Genomic DNA, 25,881 nt, shown 5'->3' on the forward strand with positions numbered 1-25,881 from the left:
CTGCAAGCCTTGGTGAGAGGTGTGTACAAAGAGATAGAGAAAGAGTTAGAGAACCTTGTGAGGAGCCAAGGAAGAAATTGCTAGGCCTGTTACTAAGATATCTAGATCGTGGATAGCCACTGGTGAGGTGCCAACAGATTGGAGTTTGGCCAATGCAGTGTCATTGTTTAAGAAAGGTTTTAAGTAAAAGCCAGGGAACTATAGATCGGTGAGCCTTATGTCAGTGGTGGATAAGTTATTGGAAGAGATATCAAAATCTTCAAGAGAGTCTCACCTTTGTTAATCATCAGGAACATATGTATCAAGCACTGGAACAACTTTAGTGGACATGTTGCAATCTCATCAGGCTGCCAGCTCAACAAACATCTGGCGTTACCACAGGTTGACGAAACTGTGTAAAATAATTATTTGCAGTGGTGTCACATTCATTATAAAATGTAGTGAAAAGATTTAGCAAGAGACTATACCAACTTTAATGAAGACTTTAAAAAAATGTGAAAATCATTATTTCTTATAAAGTGTCTGAAATAATGAGAAATACATTAGAAAATATCATAAACATCATTGAAGAATTTGCAATCTTTTATTAATTATATGGAATTGAAGAAACACTTAGGGACTAAATTATTTCGAGTAGCGTGCTGGATCGAATTGTTGTGGAAAATTCCTTTGTGTACAATTTTAATGCTATCATTAAGCCACTTAAGAGAATCAATTGGCTAGTTAATTTAAAATTAAGCTCCCTGGTAATGTATTACAAGGTCTTTCAAGGGATTTGAGGGCTTCACACTTGCAACAGCCTGGACTACATGTTTATATTCCTCATTCTTATAGATTTGGTTCTTGGCTATGTCCTGATTTGTTTAAATTCAAAGAGAGAATCCCAGCTTTTGGTGTTAAAATATATTTGGAGCTACATATAATAAGATCGCTTTAAAGGATAACAATATGAGGTGGATTATTCATCTCATATTGGACCATCCATCCTGAAGCACCCTTTAGTCCTGTCATTGCAGAATCTGATTTTTTTTAAAAAATTCATCACTTGACTGAAAAGGTCAGCGATCTATCTCTGTGTGAAAGGCTTCCTGATATCAGCCCTAAAGTTATCCTTTATTAGTTAACCCTATTCTTCTTATCCTATTTACATAACGTAACTTACAGCGATATTCTAAAACAAATCTTTTCCCTTACATGTAACATTATAAACTAATCTACACTTACTCTCCATTCTTTTTTAAAGCACTAATTGTGACACTCTCAGTGAAATGCTTTTCCTCAGTAGCTGCTGAATGAGAGAGATAAACTGTATATAATGCTCAAAGAAATTCTGACAGACAAGAAATGAATCTTAATCATTCACTTCCAAATGGCTTGATTATTCACAGCAGCAAAATTGTGATCCATTACCAACAATAATCAACATCAGCCACATTCATAGTGACATCTTATACTGTGTAATGCTTTTATTAAAAAAAATTGAATCTGCAAAGTGACAGAGATATCATTCACTCAGTTAATTTTCTTTTTATTCATTCATAGGATGTGAGTGTGGCTTAATTAAAGGATTAAGATTGTACACAAAGGAATTTTCTACAGCCATTTGATCCAGTACACTTTTGGAAATAATTTAGTCCCTAAATGTTTCTTCAATTCCATAAAATTAGTAAAAGAATGCAAGTTCTTCAACAATGTCTATGATACTTTCTGGGCTTGCGTTTATTGCCCATCCCCCTACCGGCTCTTGAGAAGATTGGGGTGAGCTGCCTTCTTGAACCTCTGCAGTCCAGGTGCTGTATGTAGCCTCACAATCCATTATGGAGGGAATTCCAGGATTTTGATCCAACGCCAGTGAAGGAACGATGATGTAGTTCCAAGTCAGGTTGGTAATTGACTCAGAGGAGAACTCAAAGGTGGTGGTGTTCTGATGTATCTACTGCTCTTATCCTTCTAGATATGCTTGTAGGTTTGGAAGATGCTGTTTGAACAGCCTTAGTGAATTTCTGGAGTATATCTTGTAGATAGGACACACTGCTCCTACTGAGCGTCAATAATGGAGGGTGTAGATGTTTATGGATGCGGTGCCAGTCAAGCAGGTTGTTTTGTCCTGGATGATGTCAAGCCTCTTAAGTATTGGCAGAGCTGCACTCATCCAGACAAGTGGGGAGTATTCCATCGTAGGTGGTGACTCACTCACTACAGGATTTTTAGCCTCTGACCTTCACTTGTTGCCACTATATACATGGCAAGCCCAATTTAGTTTGTAATCATCGGTAATCCCCAGAAGTTGGATAATGTGAGATTCAAAGGGTTAGATTCTCTCTTATAGGAGATGGTAATAACCTGGTATTTGTGTTACTTACCTCTTTTCAACATAAACCTGGATATTGTCCAGGTCTTGCTGTATTTGGTCATGATCTGCTTCAGTACCTGAGGAGTCGTGAATGATACTGAATATTGTACAATCATCTGTCGACATTCCCACCTTATGATGAACAGCTGACGATGGTTGGGCCGAGGACACTACCCTGATAAACCTTTGCAGGGATGTCCTGAAGCTGAGATGATTGATCTTCAACAACCACAACCATCTCCTTTATGCCAGGCTAGACTCTTACAAGTGGAGAGTTTGTCCCCTGGTTCCTATTGATTCTAGTTTTGCAAGGGGTCCTTGATGCTACATCTGCACAAATGTGACCTTAATGTCAAGGACTGTCACTCTTATTTCCTTTCTGGGATTCATCCCTTTTGTCCATGGTTGGAAGAAGAATGTAACGAGGTCAATAACTGGGTGGCTCTAGAGGAACCAAACTGAGTCTCTATTGCTATGTGCTGCTCATTAGAACTTTTTCTTGACCCCATACATCTCTTTACTGATGATTGACAGTAGACCAATGGGGTGATAATTGGTCCAATTGAATTTACATTGATGTGCTGGGCTGCTCCATCATTGATGATGGGACATTTGTGGAGTCTCCTTTTCCAGTGAGCTGTTTCATTTTCCACCACCATTCATGATTGGATGTGGCAAGACCTCAGAGCTTAAGTCTGATTCGTTGGTTGCGGAATCACTTAGCTCTATCAATTGCTGTTTATGCTGTATGGCACACAGTTAGTTCTGTTTTGTAGATTCACCTCAATTCTAGGCGTACCTGATGCTGCTCCTGGCATGTCCTTTTGCACTCTTTTTTGAACCAGTGTGAATCTGATTAAAATGTCTAAATGTCAGAAATTGGTAATGATACAGTCAAACTCATTTACATATAATTTGTGCACATACATTTTTTAAATTCATGATTTATTCAAACACAAATTAAGGAAATCATAGTTCACTTGGATTGGTACTACTTACACCTCAGGACTCAGTTACAGCCTTGACAAATAAACTGTTGTATATAAAGGTCATGTAACAGAACATAAGAACACAACAAATAGGGTCAGGAGGAGGCCCTCTGGCCCATTGAGGCAGGTCCACCATTCAATAAGATCATGGTTAATCTTTTTGTGGATTCTGTTCCAGTGACTGCCCACTCACCATAATCTTTCATTCCTTTACTGTTCGAAAATCTATCCATCTTTGCCTTAAGAACATTCAGTGAGGTAACCTCAACTGCTTCACGGGGCAGGGAGTTCCAAGGATTCATAACCCTTTTGGTGAAGAAGTTCCTCCTCAACTCAGTCCTAAATCTGCTCCCCCTTATTTTGAGGCTATGTCCCCTTGTTCTACTTTCATCCGCCAGTGGAAACAAACTCCCTGCTTCTATCTTATCTATTCCCTTCATAATTTTATATCTTTCTATATAAATTCCCCTCTCATTCTAAATTCCAATGAGAGTTGTCCCGGTCTAATCAATCTCTCCTGATAAGTGAACCCTCTCATTTCCGGAATCAATCTGGTGAACTGCCTGTACATCCCTTCCAGTGCTAGTACATCCTTTTTTTCATAAGGAGACCAAAATTGTACACAGTAATCCAGGTGTCACTTTACCAGCACCCTATACAGCTGCAGCATAATCTCCCTGCTTTAAAACTCAATCCCTCTAGCAATGAAGGATAATATTCCATTTGCCTTCTTAATTGACTTAATTATGAAATGATTTTAAGTAGTTTCAATCCAATTGGCAAAGGACATGAGTACAACACTATGTTCATCATTATCTTAGTTTGCAATCCCTTTCATGAAATCACAGAACGGCTTACTTTGGAAATAGAGATATGCCAAATGGGAGTTGTAGTTGTACTGCTGACAGAAGGGCAGAGGCAAAGTGGAAGAGACTGTTGCTGACACAGTTGGCCTAAAATGTTCCATACTTCATCAATGATACCCTTTACTGTAATGAACAAAACACTTCATAGCAGAAAGTCATTTAATAAAGTTTGAGCTTACTCCACCCACTAAACCCTTACCAATCCCTGATATGCCCTTAACTGAAGTGTTTACAGCTTTCGAAGAGTAATGAAGGCAGGTAACATCATAGTCCATCTATCTTGACAGGGGTTATTGACTCAGATCTTTCAACACTGAAGTGAATTCATGATTTGTCTGCCCACTATCTAATCATGTTTAAATTTGCCAGAAGTAACACAATCACTGCATCTTTCAGATGGAGAGATGCAGAGGATGAAGTCAGCAAAGAGATCAATGTTTGCTTTGGTCAAAACAAAGCATCCTCAATAAAATGACAAATAGTGATACCAAGTATGCTTTTCTTTCGGATAATCATGTGAATTTTGTATTTAAGCCAAATGTCAGGAGCCAAGATTTCTGATTTCAATAAAGTTGCATGTTAAATTCAATACATAAAAGAAAAGGGACTGCTTTGTTCAAAAAAAGACCTAATACGTTCTGTCAAAGCACTAGAAATTGTAAAGGGTACTGCTCTAAATGTAGGATAGACATCAAAAAAATCATCTGAAGGTAGGAGGAGTGATGGCAGTGAATTTGACACTGTCCTTCATTGTGGAGACTGGATTTATATCCACTTCATTGTGTATCCTTGATATTCTGGCTTTATATGTTCTGTGGGAAGTATCTGCTTGTTCATATAGTTTGAAAATTTTGTGTTATTAACATATGCTCACGAGCCACTGAACTCAGACTGTCCCAGACGATCTCACATAGAATCTTTACAGCAGAAACGTTCAGCCTATTAGCTTGCTGCTTCCCACTTTTGACTGGATGCAGATTATGACAGAGATAATTGAAATTGTTGGATCAGGAGAGCTGATATTTCTTAAGTCATAACTTTCCAAACAAAGAAATCTATTGACTGAATTCTCCCTTTTTTTTTGAGAAATTTTTGTTTTGGAGAGATTCATAGCACTCAGTCCACAATAACCCATGCTGACTTTTCTCAAGCAATTTTCTGCTCTTCAGTTCATTAATCATGTATCCAGCCTACTTGGTGCCCAGTTCATAAAATCATACAGCAAGAGCTGTGGAAGTGTTCATTACTGCCGGGACTTGGTGACAATCAAACAGTTGGTGCCATATTCAAAACACGTTTGTACTACTTCAGATGCTGTAAGCCAAGAACTCGCTTTGCTGCTCCACCATGCTAACCCAGTAAATGGCTCAGAAATGGAAGTTGTCATTCCATTTCCCAGACAAGGATCTAGAGATGCTGATGAACAGAGTAGTACAAAGCAGACAACCAAAGGAGGCCATCTAATTAGATACAGCTCGCTTGGACAGAAATAGCAGCTCAGGTCAGTGCAGTCTCCATGGTTAAAAGTAATGTCCTGGCAGTATGGAAAGAAGGTTGTTAATGTCTGCATTCTGCAAGGGTAAGTGTCAACATTTTCTCTCCAGTATTCATAGGCCACCATGTAGAGTCATAGAATCATACAGCATGGAAATAGACCCTTTGATCCAACTCATCAATGCTGACCAGACATTCCAATCTGACCTAGTTCCATTTGCCGGCATTTGGCCCATATGCCTCCAAACCTTTCCGATTCATATATCCATCCAGGTGCCGAACAAATGTTGTAATTGTACCCACCTCCACCACTTCCTCTGGCAGTTCATTCCATACACACACTGCTCTCTGTGTGATAAAGTTGCCCCTCAAGTCCTTTTCAAATCTTTCCCCTCTTACCTTAAGCCTCTAGTTCTGGACTCCCCACCCTGGGAAAAAGACTGTAGCTATTCACCCTATCCATGCCCCTCATGATTTTATAAACCTCTATAAGGTCACCCCTCAGCCTTTAATGCGCAGGGAAAATAAAACCCAGCCTATTCAGCCTCTCCCTGCAGCTCAAACCCTCCAGTCCCTGCAAAATTCTTGTTAATCTTTTTTGCACCATCTGAAATTTGATAACATCCTTTCTATAGAAGGGTGGCCAGGATTCCTATAGAACAGTGACACATTTTCCAAAAGTGGCCTCACCAATGAATTGTACAGCTTCAATATCTCATTCCAACTCCCATACCTGATATTATGACCAATGAAAGCAAGCTTACCAAACACCTTCTTCATCCCTCTGTCTACCTGCCACTCCACTTTCAAGAAGTTGTGCACCTGCACCAATACTCCCCACAGTCCTATTATTAACTGTATAAGTCCTGCTCTTGTTTGCCTTACCATAACACAACACTTGACATTTATTTAAATTAAACTCCATCGGCCACTTCTCAGCATGTTGGTCCATTTGACCACAGTCCTGTTGTACCCTGAGATAATCTTCCTTATTGTCCATTACACCACCTATTTTGGTGTCATCTGCAAACTTACTAACCATACCTCCTATAATAAGATCTAAATCCTTTTTATAAATGATGAAAAGCAGTGGACCCACACTGATCCTTTTGGCACGCCGCTGGTCTCAGGCCTCCAGTCTGAAAAGCAACCTTCCACCACCACTCTTTGTCTCCTCACTACAAGGCAATTTTTGTATCCAATTGGCGAGCTCCTCCCGGATCTCATGTGATCTTACCTTACTAAACAGTCTGCCATGCAGAAACTTGTCAAATCACAGAATGCCTATAATGCGGAAACAGGCTCTTTGGCCCAACAAGTCCACACCGACCCTCTGAAGTGTAACCCACCCCAGACCCATTCCCCTATCCTGTGACTCTACATTTACCCTTGAGTAATGCGACCAACCTACACATTCCTGAACGCTATGGGCAAATTAGCTTGGCCACTTCACCTAACCTGCACATCTTTGGACTCTGGGAGGAAACCAGAGCACCCAGAGGAAACCCTTGCAGACGCGGGGAGAATGTGCAAACTCCACGCAGACAATCGCCCGAGGCTGGAATTGTACCAGGGTCCCTGGCGCTGCGAGGTTGCAGTACTAACTACTGAGCCACTGTGCCACCCCTGAATGCTTTACTGAAGTCCATAAAACAACATCTACTCCTCTGCCTTCATCAATCTTCTTTGTCACCTCTTCAAAAAACTCAATCAAGTTAGTGGGACATGAATTCCCATGCATAAAGCCGCACTGACTATCTCTAATCAGTCCTTGCCATTCCAAATGCATGTAAATTGTGTCCCTCAAAAAGTTTTTATATGTAACCCAGATCAGTTTAAGGGGACATAAACAGAAGTTCAAGGGTCAGCATCAGATTTAGTCAGGAATCAAATGTCAGTGAAAGTGACTCCATGTTGTTGAATGGCAGTCAAAGTAGACGATTGCTAAATTCAAGCTGCTGGTCACCCTGAAACGTGAGAAGCAGAGGAAAGAAGCTCCAGGATAGAGATGTCAGTATTTTTAGCCCTCAGGCAATCAAGGCATTGGAGTGGTCCTGAGGAGCTGAGAAGGCAGAAGAACATTGTTGACTTTGAGTTGGAGAGAGTTAGGGCTCAGACAAAGCCCTTTGGAATGCACAGTGTTCTTCTCATCTGGGTAGGTTGCTGAGATAACTGTAGGATCTGTCTTGATGACACGTGCTACTTGATGTGCTTGTTTGGGTGTTCAACCATAGTTTGTCTTTACCTCCTATTTGCATCATGTTAATTCTGGATGATAAGAGTACATGCATATTATAAAGACAAAATCTTTATTTTAGTAACTTTTGATTCTGTACTGGATTGGAAAAGGACTGTTTTACAACAAAGGACCGAGGAAGGAATTGCTATCCATGAACTTTTTAACTTATTTCTTTTTTAAAAATTTTTGTACCTAAGATGACATCAGGAATGGTGACATTGTACAATTTTCACTGTACTCCTGGACCCCTGTACCTGAGTACACATGACAGTAAAACCTAAATCTAATCTCAATCCAGTCTAATCCAAAATTTACTGAAACCATTGTGGTGTTCACGTTGCTGCCTTGTTCAAGCAGCAGGAATAAATGTTTATAGACAGCACAAATCCGAGGATCTGTATATAAAATGAAATTGAGTCAGAAACAGGTTGCTGATTGATTTGTGGAGTTGTGACCAGTAGTGGATGCAAAAGGCCATTAACTTGACAACAACTATCATTTTCTATTCAGAAGAATCCTTACAGTGTGGAAACAGGCCATTCAGCCCAACAAGTCTACACCAACTCTCTGAAGAGCATCCCACCCAGACTCACACCCCCTCCCCCCCATCCTATCCCAAGAACCCCACATTTTCCATGGTCAATCGACCTAACCTACACATCTTTGGACTATGGGAGGAAACTGGAGCACCCAGAGGATACCCACCCAGACATAGAGAGCATGTGCAAACTCCACACAGTCACCAAAGGGTGGAATCGAACCAAGGTCCCTGTTATTGAGGCCGCAGTAGTAATCACTGAACCACCATGTTGGCTCCTGGATAGATGAACAGTTTGTACATCTGAATGATACAGGCCGAAGCCTGCAGACTGCTACAAGGGACAAATGGTGTGTCCGTCTCTCTTCTATAAAATATCTTCAGGTTATTTTCTTCCTCCAGTTGCTGTAAGTTGTTGCTTTTAACCAATAAGTCAGAGACATTATAATTCATGAATTAATCACTCTGTGCCTCCTGTGGCGAAGATAGAAAACTGGAAGGAAAAGATCTGAGAACTGACATAAGAGAAACTCAGTTGAAGCTTGAGGGCTGGTGTTATTGAACTTCTTCCCCAGTATTTTTTTCCCTCCATCCATAACACCGGCATTTTTTGTCTCTGTTGGTCTGTCTGTATATATGTATAGGCATTTAGAAGAGGGTTAGAGTTTTAACTGAAGAGTTATACATTGGCAGTTCATAAGCATTTACCTTAGGTTAAAAACTATCCATCTGTAATGAATGGTTGCTCTTGTTAAATACAGAAACCTGCTCCATATTTTCTGTTAACGTGAGTCTATCGACAGGTAAACTGGAGATTTTGCACACTTTTCATTTTCAAACATTTTCAGTTTTTGTAATGAATCTGGCAATAGCAGGACTATCTGAGTGAGGCATGACAAGTTATTTTACTTGTCCAACTTTGTACGATAAAGTTTAATTTCTTTGTGCGAAATTGTGGAACCTTGTGGCTTTATTTTCTTTGGAAGTACCTGGGATCTCAAATTTCATCCACTTTAAACAAACAAAATATTTATGGTCCCTAACCAGGTCGTCACATCTAGTGTCTTGTCGGGGATCATAACATACACAACAGTATATGAGTCTGCCAGCTGCATAAAACTGCACAGCATACTCAACAAAATAGCTCTATGAAGTTGTTATGTAATAATTATCAAAAAATACATTGAGTCACCTGTTTCTAGATTTCTTATGTTTAAATTATTTTCAAATAATAAGTACAAACACAATTGTTTATTTGAAGCTTGCCTTTTAGACAAATTTACAAAATGCTGCTTGAATTGTTGATGGTTGCTTTAAACAAAACAACATTTTGCTAGTTTACTGAAACAATTAAAAACTGAAGCAAACATCAGCAAGTAATTGAAATGGAGCAAAAATCCATTTATTTTCAATTGGTCTTGAAACTACCCTCTAACATCCAAAAGAAAACATGGTTCAAATTAGTGCCTATTTTGTTTGGATTTCCGTGTCATTATTTCAGCATGTTGACAATAGAATAATGAAATCTGCTATAAAGTTCAGCTTAAAATCAACAAATATGGTGTTCCCTATTTTAGTGTCATTAGTCTATTTTAATTGATTATAAGTTTTATGAAAATGCCACAAGCCAGTGACAAATCTCGTGGCCATACATTTCTATGACATTCAGCAGAAATATAACCAAAGCAAAACGAGAGTGAATGCCGATGACCCAATAACTGTTTGACCTTTGACATCTTCCTCAGATATATGATCAGGAAGGATCACTACAACACTTTGTTGATGGCAGTGACCCCAACAAGTCTAACTGGATGAGATATATCCGATGTGCAAGACATTGTGGGGAACAGAACATGACGGTTGTCCAGTACAGGTAGGAGATATTTACATTTTGACTGATCAGTGTGACAATTCACACAATTTTGAGTTTGATTTGCAGAAGCAACTAAAGTCAGGCAAAAATGTACATTACCTCCAGCTAACTTCATTGACATCCACTGCTTTGTCAAGGTTCTTTCCTGTGTCACAGGCCAGGACTGAGATTGTTAGCTAAGTACCATTAATAAATTTACAATAATGAATCACCTCACATTAAGCTACTCTGGATTCAGATTTGAGTCGGTCAAATGCAGCTAACATTTATGTCACATAAGTGCCAGAACATGATGTCTAAATCTAGAAAGTTACAAATCACACAACACCGGGTTATAGTCCAACAGGTTTAATTGGAAGCACTAGCTTTCAGAGTGCCGCTCCTTCATCAGGTGGTTGGACTATAAACTGGTGTTGTATGATTTGTAACTTTGTACACCCCAGTCCAACACCAGCATCTCCAAATCATAAATCAAGAAAGTTCCAGTCTTCTCCTCTTTCCGCATAGCTGCAATTCTCAAAGTCACCAATTTGGCAGTCACAATTGACCATTAGGCTGACTGGATCAGTAAAATCAACACCATCAACAAAAGAATGGGCAGAGGCTATATATTCCATGATAAATGGATCCCTTTAAGCCATATAAGTATTTTCACTATCTATGAGACTAAAGACATTTGCATGATGAAATACATGCATGGGTGTAGGAATAACAGCAATCAAAACAATTCACTATTATCCAGATCCGAAGAATTTGCTTCAGAGGTATCTGTGTTACTGTATTAAATTTCTGAACTTCCCCTATCACTAACATGCAGCATTTATGGTTTATATACCACTACAGTAATTCATTGAGATTACTTTGGTGGTGTCTTATTTCCTTCTTGCCCCTCCCACTGAATAGGATCTATTAGAAGCATTAACACCTTCAACTTTGCCTCAAGTGGTGAGGGTAAATCTCTTTAGATTTCCTATTTAATAGCATTGTGGGATATTAGTACCTCAAGATTTGCAGGTACTAATACTCTTGCAATGTATTAGTAGAAAAACACCCATTACCTCTCCTCAGAACAATTTTGAATGCACAAGTAATGTGTTAGCCACTGATAACTATGTCTCAAGAAAGTAATTTTTAAATAATTTGCCTGTTCAGACCCTCTGTTATGGATAATATCATTGATGCTGTATAGTTGCAGTATATGACCAACAGGATAAACTGGATCAATTCAATAAAGTCCGAGAGCAACTTTCAGCGTTAGGAATATGATGGGAATATTACACTCCATACATCATACTTACTTGAACATACATTAGCATTCCTTCACTGCCAAGGGTCAAAATCCTGGAGTTCCTGACCTAATACAGTCATGGGAACACCAGCACAACAATCACTGCTATGGTTAAATGACAAGGCCATTCCTTCTTAGGGCAAATTCTTCTGTTCTGGATAATAGTGAATTGTTTTGATTGCTGTTATGACTACAACCATGCATGTATTTCATCATGCACTTGTCTTTAGTCTTGTAGATAGCAATAAATGTGGCCTTGCCAATGTTGCTCAAATAAACAAAAACAAATAAAATATTTTATGCATGTTACTTAATAATGCTCGTGCTCTGCATAATAGAGAACTAACTGGCATTTATATCATTCGTTCATAGCAGCATGCTGTTCGCAAATATGCTGCCACTTTTGCCAGCAAAATATCAGTTACTATACATTAAAAATAATGAATTAATTGAGAAGCGTTTTGGGGTATTCTAAGAGCGTGGTAATGTGGTTTGTAAATACAAGCTGTTTCTTTCTTTAACTAAATGCATTTTCTCTCCCATTGAAGCACAACCCTTGTACCCATACTAAAAAAATTAGGCAGTCAACCTAAAACTGTGTAGCATTTAAGTATTGAGCAATGTCAGTCTTTCTTGGCTGGTTATTTAGGATCACCCTGCTAATGAGATCAATGACTTGCAGAGTTATCGGAAAATTAATGTGAATTGTTAGTCTTGAAGAGGTGATGACAAAATTGATTCTAAAGGGAAAAGCATATACAAACAGCAAAAAAGGGATGAAAAATAAGAGTGACAAATTTTGGAAAAAAGTAAAATGTATCAGTGTTACAATAAAAGGAAGGTGATGGCTTAGTGGTATTATCGCTCAAATATTAATCCAGGAACTCAATTAATGTTCTGGGGATCTGGGTTCAAATCCACCAAGGCAGGTGGTAGAATTTTAATCCAAGGTGTATCTGCAATTACGAGTCTAATGATGACTATGAAACCACTGCTGATTATCAGAAAAAAACTGTCTGGTTCACCAATGTACTTCAGGGAAGGAAATCTGCCATCCTTACCTGGTCTGGCCTAAATGTGACTCCACACCCACAGCAATGTGGTTGACTCTCAACTGCCCTCTGAAATGGTTTAGCAAGCCACTCAGTTGCACTAATGACTACAAAGCCACATCAAAGAAATGACAAATGTCAACCTAGTCATCGAAAATGACAACAGCCAAAACAGCCCTGTCAACCCTGCAAAGTCCTCCTTACTGACAGCTGGGAGCTAGTGCCAAAATTGAGACAGCTATCTCACAGATTGATCAGGCCTGGCATAGTCACACTCACTAAATCAATATCCCAGACACTACCACCAATGCCCCCACCCCCTCAGCCCCCCAGCAGAGATGGTGGCACAGTGTAATAGAGTTGCCTCAGAAGTCCTCAACATTGACTCCAACCCTCATAATGTCAAATAGCGGCAAGGAAACCTCCTACTGATTGCCATGTACCATCCTCCCTCAGCTGATGAATCAGTATCCTTCCATGTTGAACACCATTTGCGCAAGGGTAGCAAAATGTACTCTGGGTGGGGAATTTCAACATCCATCACCAAGAGTGGCTTGGCAACAACACGACTGATCAAGCTGGTTGGGTCCTAAAGTAAATAGTGGCTAGCCTGAGTCTGTGGCAGGTGGTGAGACAACCAACAAAAGGGAAACATGTAATTGACCTCATCCTTACCCATTTGCCTGGCACAGATGAATCCATCCATGACAGTATCAATAAGAGCGACCACTGCACAGTCCTTATCTTTTCCATTGTGTTGTATGGCACTGTCACTGTGCTAAATGGGACAGACTTCAAACAGATCCAGCAACTCCAGATTGGGCATCCGTACAGTGCTGTGGACCAGAAGAATCATACTCCAACACAATCGGCAATTGTATGCCCCATTTTACCATTACCATTAAGCTGGGGGAATCAATACAGTTATCAGGGTTAAATTCCACCTGACTCTGACCTGCCATCTCACCAAACCATCTATATCCTCTTGTACTCAAGACCTTCTTCTCACTCAGTAACCTGGTCAATCTTCGTGACATCTGCCAATTTACTTATTATCTCCCCACATTCTCATCCACATCATTTATTTATATCATTAACAAAAAGGGACCCATCACTAATTGCTGTGGTACAACATTGGACACTGGCCTCCAGTCATTCAAACAGCCTTCTACCAACACCCTCTGTCTCCTATCATTAAATCAATTTTGAATCCAACTCACCAAGTTACCCTGGATCCCCATGTGCTTTTACCCTCTTTATCAGTCTGCCATTTGGGACCTTGTCAAAGGTTTTGCTGAAATCCGTATAAACTATATCAACTGCTCTACCCTTACCTATACACCTGGTCACCTCTTTGAAAAATTCAAATTTGTTCGGCATGACCTCCCTTTGACAAAGCCACACTGACTCTCCCTGATCAAATATTACCTGTTGAAGTGGCGATTGATTTTCTTCTTCAAAACTTTCTCCACTGATGTGAGACTCAGTGGTCTATAATTCCTTGGTTTGTATCTGCCAACCTGCTTGAAAAATGGAATCAAATTTGCTCTCTTCCACTCCTCTGGCAAGTCCCCTGTGACCAGAGAGGAATTAGAAGCTTTGGTCTGAGCTCCTATAGTTTCCTCCCTCGTCTTCCATAGCATTCTGGGATACAGCTCACCTGGAACTGGAGATTTGTCTACTTTTAAACCTGCCAAAACTTCCAATACCTCCTCACCCCCAATGTCACTGCTCAAGAACCTAGTCTCTCCTTCTGCTTTCGGTAACCATTTCCTCCCTGTCCAAAATGAAGACACTTGTATATTTGAGAAAATTATTCAATAAGATGCCCATGATGAAGTTAGATTCAGAGTCCCATTTTGTTGGGTGCTTTCAGGTTGTTACCTGAATCTAATTTTTTTATGGCTAAGTGTGGATCACATCAAATTTTTTTCATGTTGAGGTTTTTCATCTTTAGACTTAGCATGGTTTCTCACCTCACCTTCTGTTAACTACAAAATGAAACCTTTCAGCCTGTCAGCTTGAGTTGGTTCTGTAATCGTTATTTCCATTCACCTCAGTTTTCCTTTATATCCCTTTTAAATTTTTATTTTTCAAATATTTATCCTCTTTCCCTTTAAAGTCTATTGTGAGACTGGATTCCACCAATGTTTCTGGTAGAGAATTCCTAACTCACCCCATTAACTACCTCACCCACTCCGTGACAATCCTCACGTCAGATTCTAGTCCTACCTTATCACACGCCATTCCCAGAATAACACATTGCTGCCAGACTAAAAGATATAGTCCTAGTGGAGCATGCTGTCTTGGAGAGAGAGAAATAACTGGTGGTGGTTTAACTTGAGGGTCACCACACCTCAGACAATGGGAAAGGTAGAGAAAGAAAGCACTTCATGGTAACCTCAGCTCATCTGGGAATTGAACCCCCACTGTTGGTGTCACTCTGTATCAGAGAGTAGCTGTCCAGCTGACTGAACTAACTGACCACCAAGTTACCTTTATCTTATTCCAGAGTATTCTGGAACTAAGTGGCATCCCTTGCGCTCGTGCAATCTGTAGAAGTCCATAGTGCACTTAGACAAGCTGTGTCAGTCAAGAGTGCCCTATATGGTTCCTGACATTTTCCCCAGACATGGCAGACAGGAGAAATTTGGCATCCCGTTTTGTGGATAGGAACCTGGAGGTACGTAGGTGGGACTTTGGCTTTCCGTCAGACTAGCAACAGAGGCTATGACTCCAGACCGTGGCAGCCTGGTCTGAAGTTGCCACACAGGTTAAAGCAATCTCAGCTGTCTGGAGGAATGCATAGCAATGTAGGAAGAAAGTCAATGACTGTCTCCACCCCGCTATGCAAGTATCACCAGCTTCTGTCCAATATCTCATACTCACTCAATCTCTGCTACCTCCCACCATGGCTCATGCTCAACCACTGTCATTAATGCCTGCAACATCTTCTCTCCATCACTGTCACCCACCCAAATCCCTGGCAGCATTAACTCCGCATTGCTTACTCACTTAGCTTGTGACATCTTCTAACCACCCACTTTCATCTCCTGTAATATTTGCCCTACTATTATTTCAGGAGAAGAACAACCCTTAATAGTGTACAAAAATGCATGACGGATGGAAGGCTTCCTGAGTTTAACTCCTCACCCATTTTGTGGAAAGCATCCTGCCTTTGACCACCTCAAATGGCTGACTGGTCACGTCTAAGCCCCTGGACTGGTGTCAGAGGCTGCCCTTGTCTAGATGGAAGCTAGAGAACTTGATGAAATAAATAGTGATATGTTGAAAAGTGTCCATATTGCAGAGGAGGAGATGCTGGACGTCTTAAAATGCATAAACGTAGATAAATCTGAGGCCTGATCAGGTGTACCCTACAACTTTATGGGAAGCTAAGTAAGTGATTGTTGAGCCCCTTGCTGAAATGTTTCTGTCATCAATAGCCATGGGTGAGCTTCTGAGAGAATGGAGGTTGGTTAATGTGCTGCCATTATTTAAGAAATTTGGTAAGGAAAAGCTAGGGAATTAAAGACCGGTGAGCCTGACATCAATGGTGGGCAAGTTGTTGGAGAGGATTCTGAGGGACAGGATATTTGGAAGGCAGGGATTGATTAGGGATAATCAACATGGCTTTGTGCATAGGAAATTGTTTCTCACTAACTTGATTTAGTTTTTTGAAGAAGTGACAAAAAAGATTGATTGTCTATTTGGACTTCAGGAAGGTTTTCAACAAGGTTCCACAGGGTAGACTGGTTAGTAAGGTTATATTATGTAGAATACTGGGGGATTTAGCATTTGGATACAAACGTGGCTTGAAGGAAGGAAACAGAGAATGGTGGTAGAGTGTTGTTTTTCGGACTGGAAACCAGCTGTATGCTGCAAGGATCCATGCTGGGTCCACTGCTTTTTGTCATTTATATAAATGATTTGGATGTGAACATGAGAGGTAGGTTAGTAAGTTTGCAGATGACACCAAAATTGGAGGTATACTGGATAGCAAAGAGGTTTAGCTCAGAGTACAATAAGACCTTGATCAGATGAGCCAATGGGCTGCGGAGTGAGTAGATGGAGTTTAATTTAGATAAATGTGATGTATTGCATTTTGGAAAGGCAAATCAGGACATGTAATGGTAAGGTCCTGGGGAATGTTGCTGAACAAAGAGACCCCAGAGTGGAGATTCATAGTTCCTTGGAAGTGAACTCACAGGCAGACAAGATAATAAAGAAGACATCTGGTACACTTGCCTTTATTGATCAATCCATTGTGTATAGGTGTTGGGAGATCATGTTGAGGCTATACAGGACATTGATTAGGCCACTTTTGGAGTACAGCATGCAATTCTAGTCACCTGTTATAGGAAAGATATTGTGAAACTTGAAAGGATTCAGAAAATAATTTACAAAGATTTTGCTGGGATTAAAAGGTTTGAGCTATAGGGAGAGCAATAGGCTATTTTCCCTGGAGTGTCAGAAGCTGAGGGGTGACCTAATAGAGATTTATAAAATCATGAGGGGCATGGATAGAGTGAATCTTAAAGATCTTTTTCCTGGGATGGGGAGACTCCAAAACTGGAGAGCATAGATTTAAGTTGAGAGGAGAAATATTTAAAAGAACCTCACACAGAGGATGGTGTGTGTATAGAATGAGCTGCCAGAAGAAGTGGTGGAGGCTGGTACAATTACAACATTTAAAATGTACTTGGCTGTGTACATGAGTAGGAAGGATTTAGACGGATGGGGCCAAATGATGGCAAATGGGAGAAGATTAATTCAAGTTATCTGGTCAGCATGGATGAACTGAACTGAAGGGTCTATTTCCGTGCTTAACATCTCATGACTCTAATATGCTAGGAAACTCTAAGCGAAGGCTATTCCACATGATGACTGAGGCTTTCTGACAAACATGACAAGCTTCCTGCTTTGTATCTGCAGGTATGCTCAGAGCAAGTGAGCGTGATGACAGTAATTGAGAATCCAGTGATACATCCTGGTCCAGTCCATGTGCTGGGTGCATGGCAATGAGCACACAGTGTCCTTGCTGCAGCAATACAATACTTGTTGGTGTAGTTCAAGGTGCAGCATTGAAGTGCAGACATCCTTAAAGTACATTGTAGTTATTGCATAAGAGTCCTTAGAGGCTGGCATATATTTGATACCAATGTCTGTGGATGTGGGGTGTATGTCCTGAGATGTTGCTGCCCAGTGTCCAACATGGAAGTCCTTTGGAACAAGTGGTAAGCTGAATTCACCAGTTACCTGCTTTAGATTTTGATGTCAAGATTTCTAGTTAGACATCTAAAAAATTATGACCAATGATTCTATGAACAGAAATGGTTTGAGATTGGTAAAGCTTCATGAACTCTTAATAATATCAAAGTGGTGAAACACTTCCACCAGTAGAAAATCAAGAAGTTGAAAAGATTATTTACTAAAATCCCAAAAAGGGATAATGATGGTCTGAAAAACATTGTGGAAAACATAGCTGCCTGGAATTTTTCTCTATTCTTTTATTCTATGACAGAAGGATTTACTTTGCACAAGTGATCCTTGGACGATGTTTCACCTGCTCCACTGTGGGAGTAAATTTTTAGTGTGGAAAACAAAACATATTGTGAGTGATTGCTTCAGTAGGTTTTGTACATTACCCCTCACCTACCATCTTCACTTAATGGTCAAAGGTTGCACAGAGGGATTTATTCTGTCAAAGAATATAGACACATTTTTAGAGATGAGTTTATGTTATTAGATGAATCTACTATTTAGGATCAGTAATCCATGAGGTATAATTCTTCTAAGTCCTGCCATCAAACACAGAACCTTTGTGGAGATCAGAGGTTATGTAATTGAGCTTATAGTCATGGAACTGTATTTCTGACCCATGCTTAAGTATAGCAGAGGTTCACAAAATTGATCCCATGATGTTAAACGTAATGGTCTTGCTTCAGTGGAAATGGTTGAGCAAAGATTTGCTTGTAGTAGCCTTGATGTTAACAGATTTCTGAGGGATTATTTCACAAGCTTCTGCTTTGTCAACAAGCACAGTCAGGGCAATAGTCAGTTTTGATTACATTTATATTAACAACAAATGATCAAATCCTACCAAAATCGGCAGTCATTTTCAATTTTCAATTTTCAAGGAAAGTTCCTCTTTGCGAGGCCAAGCAAACTTTGTCACATGATCATTCCAAATTCAACTCATTCACCATATACCATGACTATAACACCCCTGTCATCCAATGCCAGCCTAACTCTCCTACTCTTAACAGGTAGAAGTACTTACCACCACCTGGATATTCCATCTTTCCATCTTTCATATCCCATCCATTTATCTGGTCAAGCCCTGGCAACCTGGGATGGTCTTCATTGTTCCCAAAGCAGCACAAACCAACACTTCTCATGACAGATATATGGCACAGCTGCAGTTCAAGTTGAGAGGGAATCAGTTCCATCTCTGAACAGCAAATGAAGTTTTGCATTAGCTTTATACATTGTGGTCTAAAGGAGCCTCTTTTTGTGATTAGTTCGCAAAGACATCGATCAACAACCTGGAAGGACTTTTGTTAAGTTATTCGAGTGACGTGAGTGTCACTGGCTGAATCAGCATCATTGCCCATCCCTAGCTGCCCAGAGGGCACTTAAGAGTCACCTACATTGCTGTGGGTCAGGAGACCCAAGTTGGCCAGATCAGATAAGGATGGCTGATTTCCTTCCCTAAAGGATATTAGTGAAGCACATGGGTTTTCCTAACAATCAGTAATAATTTTATATTCATCATTAAAGTCTTATTTCCAGATTACCATTGAATTCCACTTCCATCATCTGCCAGAACAGTCGAGCAATAATAACACGATGCCCTTGCCTGCCCTAACCATATTGATGTGGTCAAAATTGCTTGTGACCAGCATTTGTTCCCCAGAAGTTGCATACTATATGCATTTCCCATGCACAATGTTATAATTGCAAATTACAAAAATCTTTACTGTGCAAGTGCATGCAGTGGAGCCAATGTTGTTGACCAGCAAGCAGACATTGACTCTGCCCATTCCTGGTGTGATCGCAGTCACTTACTATTTGTTGCATTTAGAAATCGAGAGATCATGGAGGAATATGAGTGAGTGAATGAACAGCCCTAAAAATGCAGCTTGGGCCAGTCCATGCATTGGCTGCCTGTCACTGAGCATAAAGTGATCTTGCATTGAAATAATTGGTGCTGATGCATTCCTAAGTCATAGAGTCAGAGTCATAGAGCACAAAAAACAAACCCTTTGGTCCAACCAGTTCATGCCAACCATAATTCAAAACTAAAGTGGACCGACCGTCCTGCACGTGACCATATCCCTTCAAACATTTCTTATTCATGTACTTATCTAAATTTAGGGTGTAGGTTTGCTCGCTGAGCTGGAGGTTTGATATCCAGATGTTTCATTATCATCAGTGCCGACCTCCAAGTGAAGCGAAGCTGTTGTCTCCTGCTTTCTATTTATATCTTTCTCCTGGATGGGGTTCCTGGGAACAGGAAATGACATCACCACAAACCCCAGGAACCCCATCAAGGACAAACATATAAATAGAAAGCAGGAGACAACAGCTTCACTTCACTTGGAGGTCACGACTGATGATGTTACCTAGCCAGGTAATGAAACGTCTGGATATCAAACCAACAGCTCAGCGAGCAAACCTACACCCTAAACCTCAACCTGAGCTACAAACCTTCACATACTTATCTAAATGAATTTTAAACATTGTAACTATACCCACTTCCACTACTTTGTCTGAAAGTTCATTCTACACATGAACCACTCTCTGTGTAAAAATGTTGCCCCTCGTCCCAAATAAATCTTTCTCCTCTCATCTTAAAAATATGCCCCTTAATCCTGAAATCCCCCAGCAAAGGCAAAAGATACCTGTCATTCACCTTATTTATATCCCTCATGATTTTATAAACCTCCAGAAGGTCATCCCGCAACCTCCTATGCTCCAATGAGAAAAATCTCAGCCTATCAGTTTCTCCCTCAAACTTAAACCTTCCATTCCTGGCAACATCCTGGTAAATCTCTTCTGAACCCTCTCCAGCTTGATGATATCCTTCCGATAATAGGGTGACCAGAACTAGACACGGTGTTCTAGAAGAAGCCTCACCAACATCCTGTACAACCTCAATCTGAATTCCCAACCCCTATACTCAAAGCCATAGAGTCATACAGCACAGGAACAGACCATTCGATCCAACTTGTCTGCGATGACCAGGCAGCCCAATCTGACCTAGTCCCATTTGCCAGAATTTGGACTGTATCCCTCTAAGTCCATCCAGCTGCCTTTTAAATGTTGTAATTGCACCCATCTCCACCACATTCTGTGGCAGTTTATTACATAATTGTGAAAAATTACCTGACTGGCCCGTTTTAAATCTTTCCTCCTCTCACCTTAAACCTACGCCCTCTAGTTTTGGACTCTCTCACCCCACAAAAATAACCTTGGCTGTTCACCCTATCCATGCCGCTCGTGAGTTTATAAAAGAAATAAGTCCCAGCCTATTCAGCCTCTTCCTTTGGTTCAAACCTTCCATTCCCGGCAAAATCCTTGTAATCTTTTCTGCATCCTCTCAAGCTTATAACAGGGTGACCAGAATTGAATTAATATTCTAAAAGTGATGTCACCAATTTCCTGTACTGCCACATCATGATCTCCAAACTTCTATTGTCATTGTTTTGACCAATGAAGGCAAGCCTGCCAAATGCCTTGTTCACCACTCTGTCTACCAGTGACTCCATTTCCAAAGAACTATGAACCTGCACCCCTAGGTTTCTTTGTTCAGCAACACTCTCCAGGGCTATACCTTGAACTGTAAAAGTCCTGCCCTGGTTTGCCTTACCAAAATGCAACACCTCACATTTATCTTAATGAAACTGCAAATGCCAATTCTCGACTCATTGGCTCATTTGATCAAGGTCACTTTGTACTCTGAGATTATCTTCTTCACTGTCCAATACACTATCTATTTTGCTGGCAGTGTAGTATGGTAGAGCAGAAGCATACTGTAAGTGGATTGGAGATGTGCCACAATAGTGCCGAAAAGCCAATATATATCAGAATAAGCATTTGTGGATGTGGGATGCATACATTCACTGCTCATGGAGAATACCTGAGACAATGATACTGATTGTCCAAGATGGACATACAGAGGAGCAAATAGTGAACTGGAGTCTCTACATACCCCTCTGACTTCCATGTTGGGAATTCTTGGTGTCTAGTTTTTATTCGGCAGGTGGGATAATGGGAGATTATATCTGATGAAGTGATAGTAATGAGGATGATAATGAGTGATAATAGCCTAATAGGCTCCTCATCACTCAGTAATAAGAATATCATCTCAAAATCCTTGGTTGAACAATGCAACCCTTCGTCTCAACATTGATAAAGGACTTTATCAACACCTCATCTGGTTTTCCCAAATTTCCTGCTAAAGACCGCAATGTTTGGGAGGATTCAGCCCAAGGTTTCACAGAAGTATCACTTAATATTTTTTGGGTTTTCTTTTATGTTACAGATTTGAGTGGCTTAATACTCGGTCACTCAGTTTCAGACTCTGCGTTTAAGAGGTAATGTATAACAATACAGAACCAATGCCACTTTGGCTTATGAGTTATTGAGAAATATTGATCTCCTGATCCAAAAAATCCCTCCAGGCCTATCTCTAAAACTTGAGTTACTGTCATGTCCAGCAGAATGGGCATTGTCCTCATTAGCCATTTTTTTAAAAAAATGGCCACATGTAGGATTATGCTGAGAATAGTTTTACTCAGTTAGCAGTAGTTATTTTATTGCTATATTATTATTTTTAAAGTACTGCAGTTAATTGCTGAAAATTAAAGAATCAAAACTATTTATATATTTCCATCTCCTATTTTCTTATTTTCATTTTTTTCATTACCTGCAAACAACTGTTACGTCACTGGGTAAACTCTCCTGCTTAATTTAAAATCAGCATCACAGAAAAGGTTTAATACTGTGCAGTAATCTGTAAAAATCCGAGTGGCCAAGACTTATTTAAAGTAAAATCTAACAACTTTATTTATTAAAGTATAACAGAGAATAATTAGTGAATCACTATTTACAATTTCTTCCTCTAACCTATCCTTTACCATTCCTTCTATTGTATTGGTCTGATAAAACTCCCAATTAAGATTTGCAAAACTACACTTCTTATCTCAAAACCAGACAGCTTTCATGCCTGGATTTTGGATCTTCCTGTGTCTTCTTTTCTTCTTCTTAGGAATTTCTGCTTCACAGGTTACTGATCAAAATGATAATTATAAGAGAGCTTGTTTCCAAGCAGTCTGTTTACAAGCTGGGCTTGGCAGTTCTCCTCTCAACTGTTCAATTTTCCCCTGTCTTATACCCCCCCAAAGCATCAGATTGTGTCATTGGCTTTTAAGATTGTCAATATACTCAATTCAAACTGGATTGGAGTTTGGTATTTTTGGGTGTATAATTTACTTTGATTGGCTGAATTTGAATTTATTTTTGTCTCCAGACAACAAGCTAATTGAGTTGTTCGAGCAAGGTGCTGTGTCCGGTAGTTCTGCTGCTTTTAACTCTCGTAAAGTACGCACACATCTTCATAACACAAGCAATAAAATACTTTTTAACTGATTTTATTCAGCTTTGTGCTGGAGGAATCCTCTTTCAAATTTTGAACTTCTTTGCTATAAAATGTAGACAAACCATTAACTTAGAAACAAACAAAGTAATTTTTCCATTACTATTTAGGTAGCAATTTTCATGTTTTCAGGATATTACAAGTTGCTTCACAGTTAATTAAATACTTAATTGAAATATTGTCACTTTGATAATGCAGACATGTAAAGGTAGCCAATTTATGCATGTCAAGATCCCAAAAACTAGAATGCCATAAATAGTCATCTGTTTCAATGATGTTAATTGAGGGATAACTAGTCTTCAGATAATTCCATAAAATATTTTACATTCAACTGAAGGGGCAAATGTTTAATTGGTTTAATTCCTCACCTGTAAAGTCAAATTAATCCTTGTTAATCCTGATATGAATTTGTCAACCAGGGTGAGATGTTGATACCTCGGCATCCCTCAGAAATAAACTGCATTCTTTGAAAGATTCATCCTGGCTGAGGATTAGAAATAAACTAGATGCAAGCATGCTGCTGATTTTTCTTTAACCATTACATATTTTATTCCTTATTTTTTCCCACACTTTCTGCAGAAGAAAAGTCTTCTACCAATCTGGATTTGTCGCTGCAACTCCCAGGATCCTAATTATAGAAAGTCCAACTGGCCAGTTAAGTGGCTGACTGACTCTTAATTACTTCAGGCCTTCCCCACAGAGAAAAAAAAGAAGAGATCATTTTTATTAATGAACTCTCTACTGACTATGGTTTAGTGAATTTTGATTGTCTTTAAGACATCACATAAGTGTATTCTTAATATAGCAGCTTTGACATTGAAAGTCATCAAGTTGTTCAACCTGGCAAAGAGACAAGACATCTTACCTGAATCCTCTAGGCAGCAACGGTGGGTAGCAATGAGAAGTAGGAATAATGACTGATTACTTTTCCTGCAGTTTGCATTACTAATGTCCACTATATTTCCCTTACTGTGTCTCTGGCTAACAACAAATGACTCAGCACAAAAGTGTGGCTCTAACTTAGGATCTTCACAGCTCTTAGCTCAGATCTTCACCAAATAGGGTTAAAGTGTTACCTCCTTTGTATGTATGTCAAATTAATAAAACTATCCTTTGTGCAACTATTCAGCAGATATTTTACCTGCTGCAGTTGAGCCTTTTGTGGGATAATTGAGAAAGAATATTTTCCGACATGAAGCTTTTAAATTTGATTTACGAAGAAGGAAAAAAGAGAACTGCTTACAGTGTATAGGAATACAATAATGGTGAAACACTTATGCAATGTGTAAACATCTACTCCTAGCACGAGTCAGCTGGTTTGAATTCCATATGTTTTGATTTGTGATGTCTTAATGGAACCCTCTTCAAAGAATTTTTAAGATTGATTGACGATCCTGACCACCCCATCCCTAACACTTTGTTTTTATTTTGTGCTGACAATAATGTTCATTGGCACAAGTTCGACTACAACAGAGACAGGACATCATGCAGTTATCTTTATGAGTCATCCAAACACAATACTAAATACATGTCAGCCAAGGAAATATTAGTCGAGAGGAAAAAATGCCTTTGATGTACTTCAGCATGCAGTGATTTGTGCGGAGCCTGAAACTGCTGCCCTCTTGTAAGAAACAGTGTATGCTTACAGTATTGTAATCTTACTAAGAGTCTGTGAGACCACCCATTGCTTTAAAATAGTCCTGTCCTTTCAGCTGAAACTATACATTTTATGTCTAATATGGGTCTTCTTACATAGGGAACTTTGAACTATCTTGCAATGTTTCTGTTGGAAGAAGTTAAAGCAAAAAATGAAATTTGTCAAAAACATACCCCCATCCTCGCTGGTAAATTGTCAGTCATTTGAAATGTATAGACTGTTAGAGCTTGCGAAACTGGGGAAAGAATTATGAAAAATTTACAGGCCTTTACAAATAGAAGGGTCAGCCATGCGACAGTTTTTGTCAGATATTCATAGATGCATGAAATGCATGCTGCTTAGCGTGCAGAATGCCAGTCAAACAGGAGAGCAGAATACCCAGTAAAAACAACACAGATGGAATTTTTGGAGCTGCAAAAGAGATTCTCTTATTTATTTGTATTGATCTTCATGATGTGTTGCCAAGAGTCACTTGGCAATGACAGAACATGTTGTCATGTGCATATCTCAGTATTAGAGGGAATTGTGCAGATGGATTCTCTGGTGTCTGTAGTTCTAAGCAAAGAACAAATTATATTGGCACCTGCAAATCTTTATGATATGATTTGGTCAAGGACAGTACTACATGTTTATTTCACTCAAACATGAATCTGCCTCATATTTTATATGTTTCTTCTTCACTTGCTCTCAGTTTCAAGCCAAAAAAGTTTTTCAATAGGTCGTCTAGAGAGAAGCTGCGTTATAGGGACCCAGAGGTTTGATCAGTGGTCTGTGTGGGGCTTACTGATCTCAGAGGGCTCTTGGTAGGATTGTTATTAGATTAGATCTTCTACAGTGTGTAAACAGGCCCTTTGGCCCAACAAGTCCAC

General features: G+C 39.7%; 1 protein-coding gene across 1 annotated transcript in view; it reads left to right on the plus strand.

The window, feature by feature from the left end:
- The window catches only part of LOC122565544 (putative histone-lysine N-methyltransferase PRDM6), a 219,929-nt gene that overhangs the window by 139,887 nt on the left and 54,161 nt on the right, over positions 1 to 25,881 (plus strand). The window contains exon 4 of the mRNA XM_043721601.1: positions 10,225 to 10,352. Coding sequence (XP_043577536.1) covers positions 10,225 to 10,352 — 128 coding nt within the window. The remainder of the gene's footprint in view (positions 1 to 10,224; positions 10,353 to 25,881) is intronic.

This window comes from Chiloscyllium plagiosum, chromosome 2 (genome assembly GCF_004010195.1).
Source record: "Chiloscyllium plagiosum isolate BGI_BamShark_2017 chromosome 2, ASM401019v2, whole genome shotgun sequence".
Lineage (NCBI taxonomy): Eukaryota > Metazoa > Chordata > Chondrichthyes > Orectolobiformes > Hemiscylliidae > Chiloscyllium > Chiloscyllium plagiosum.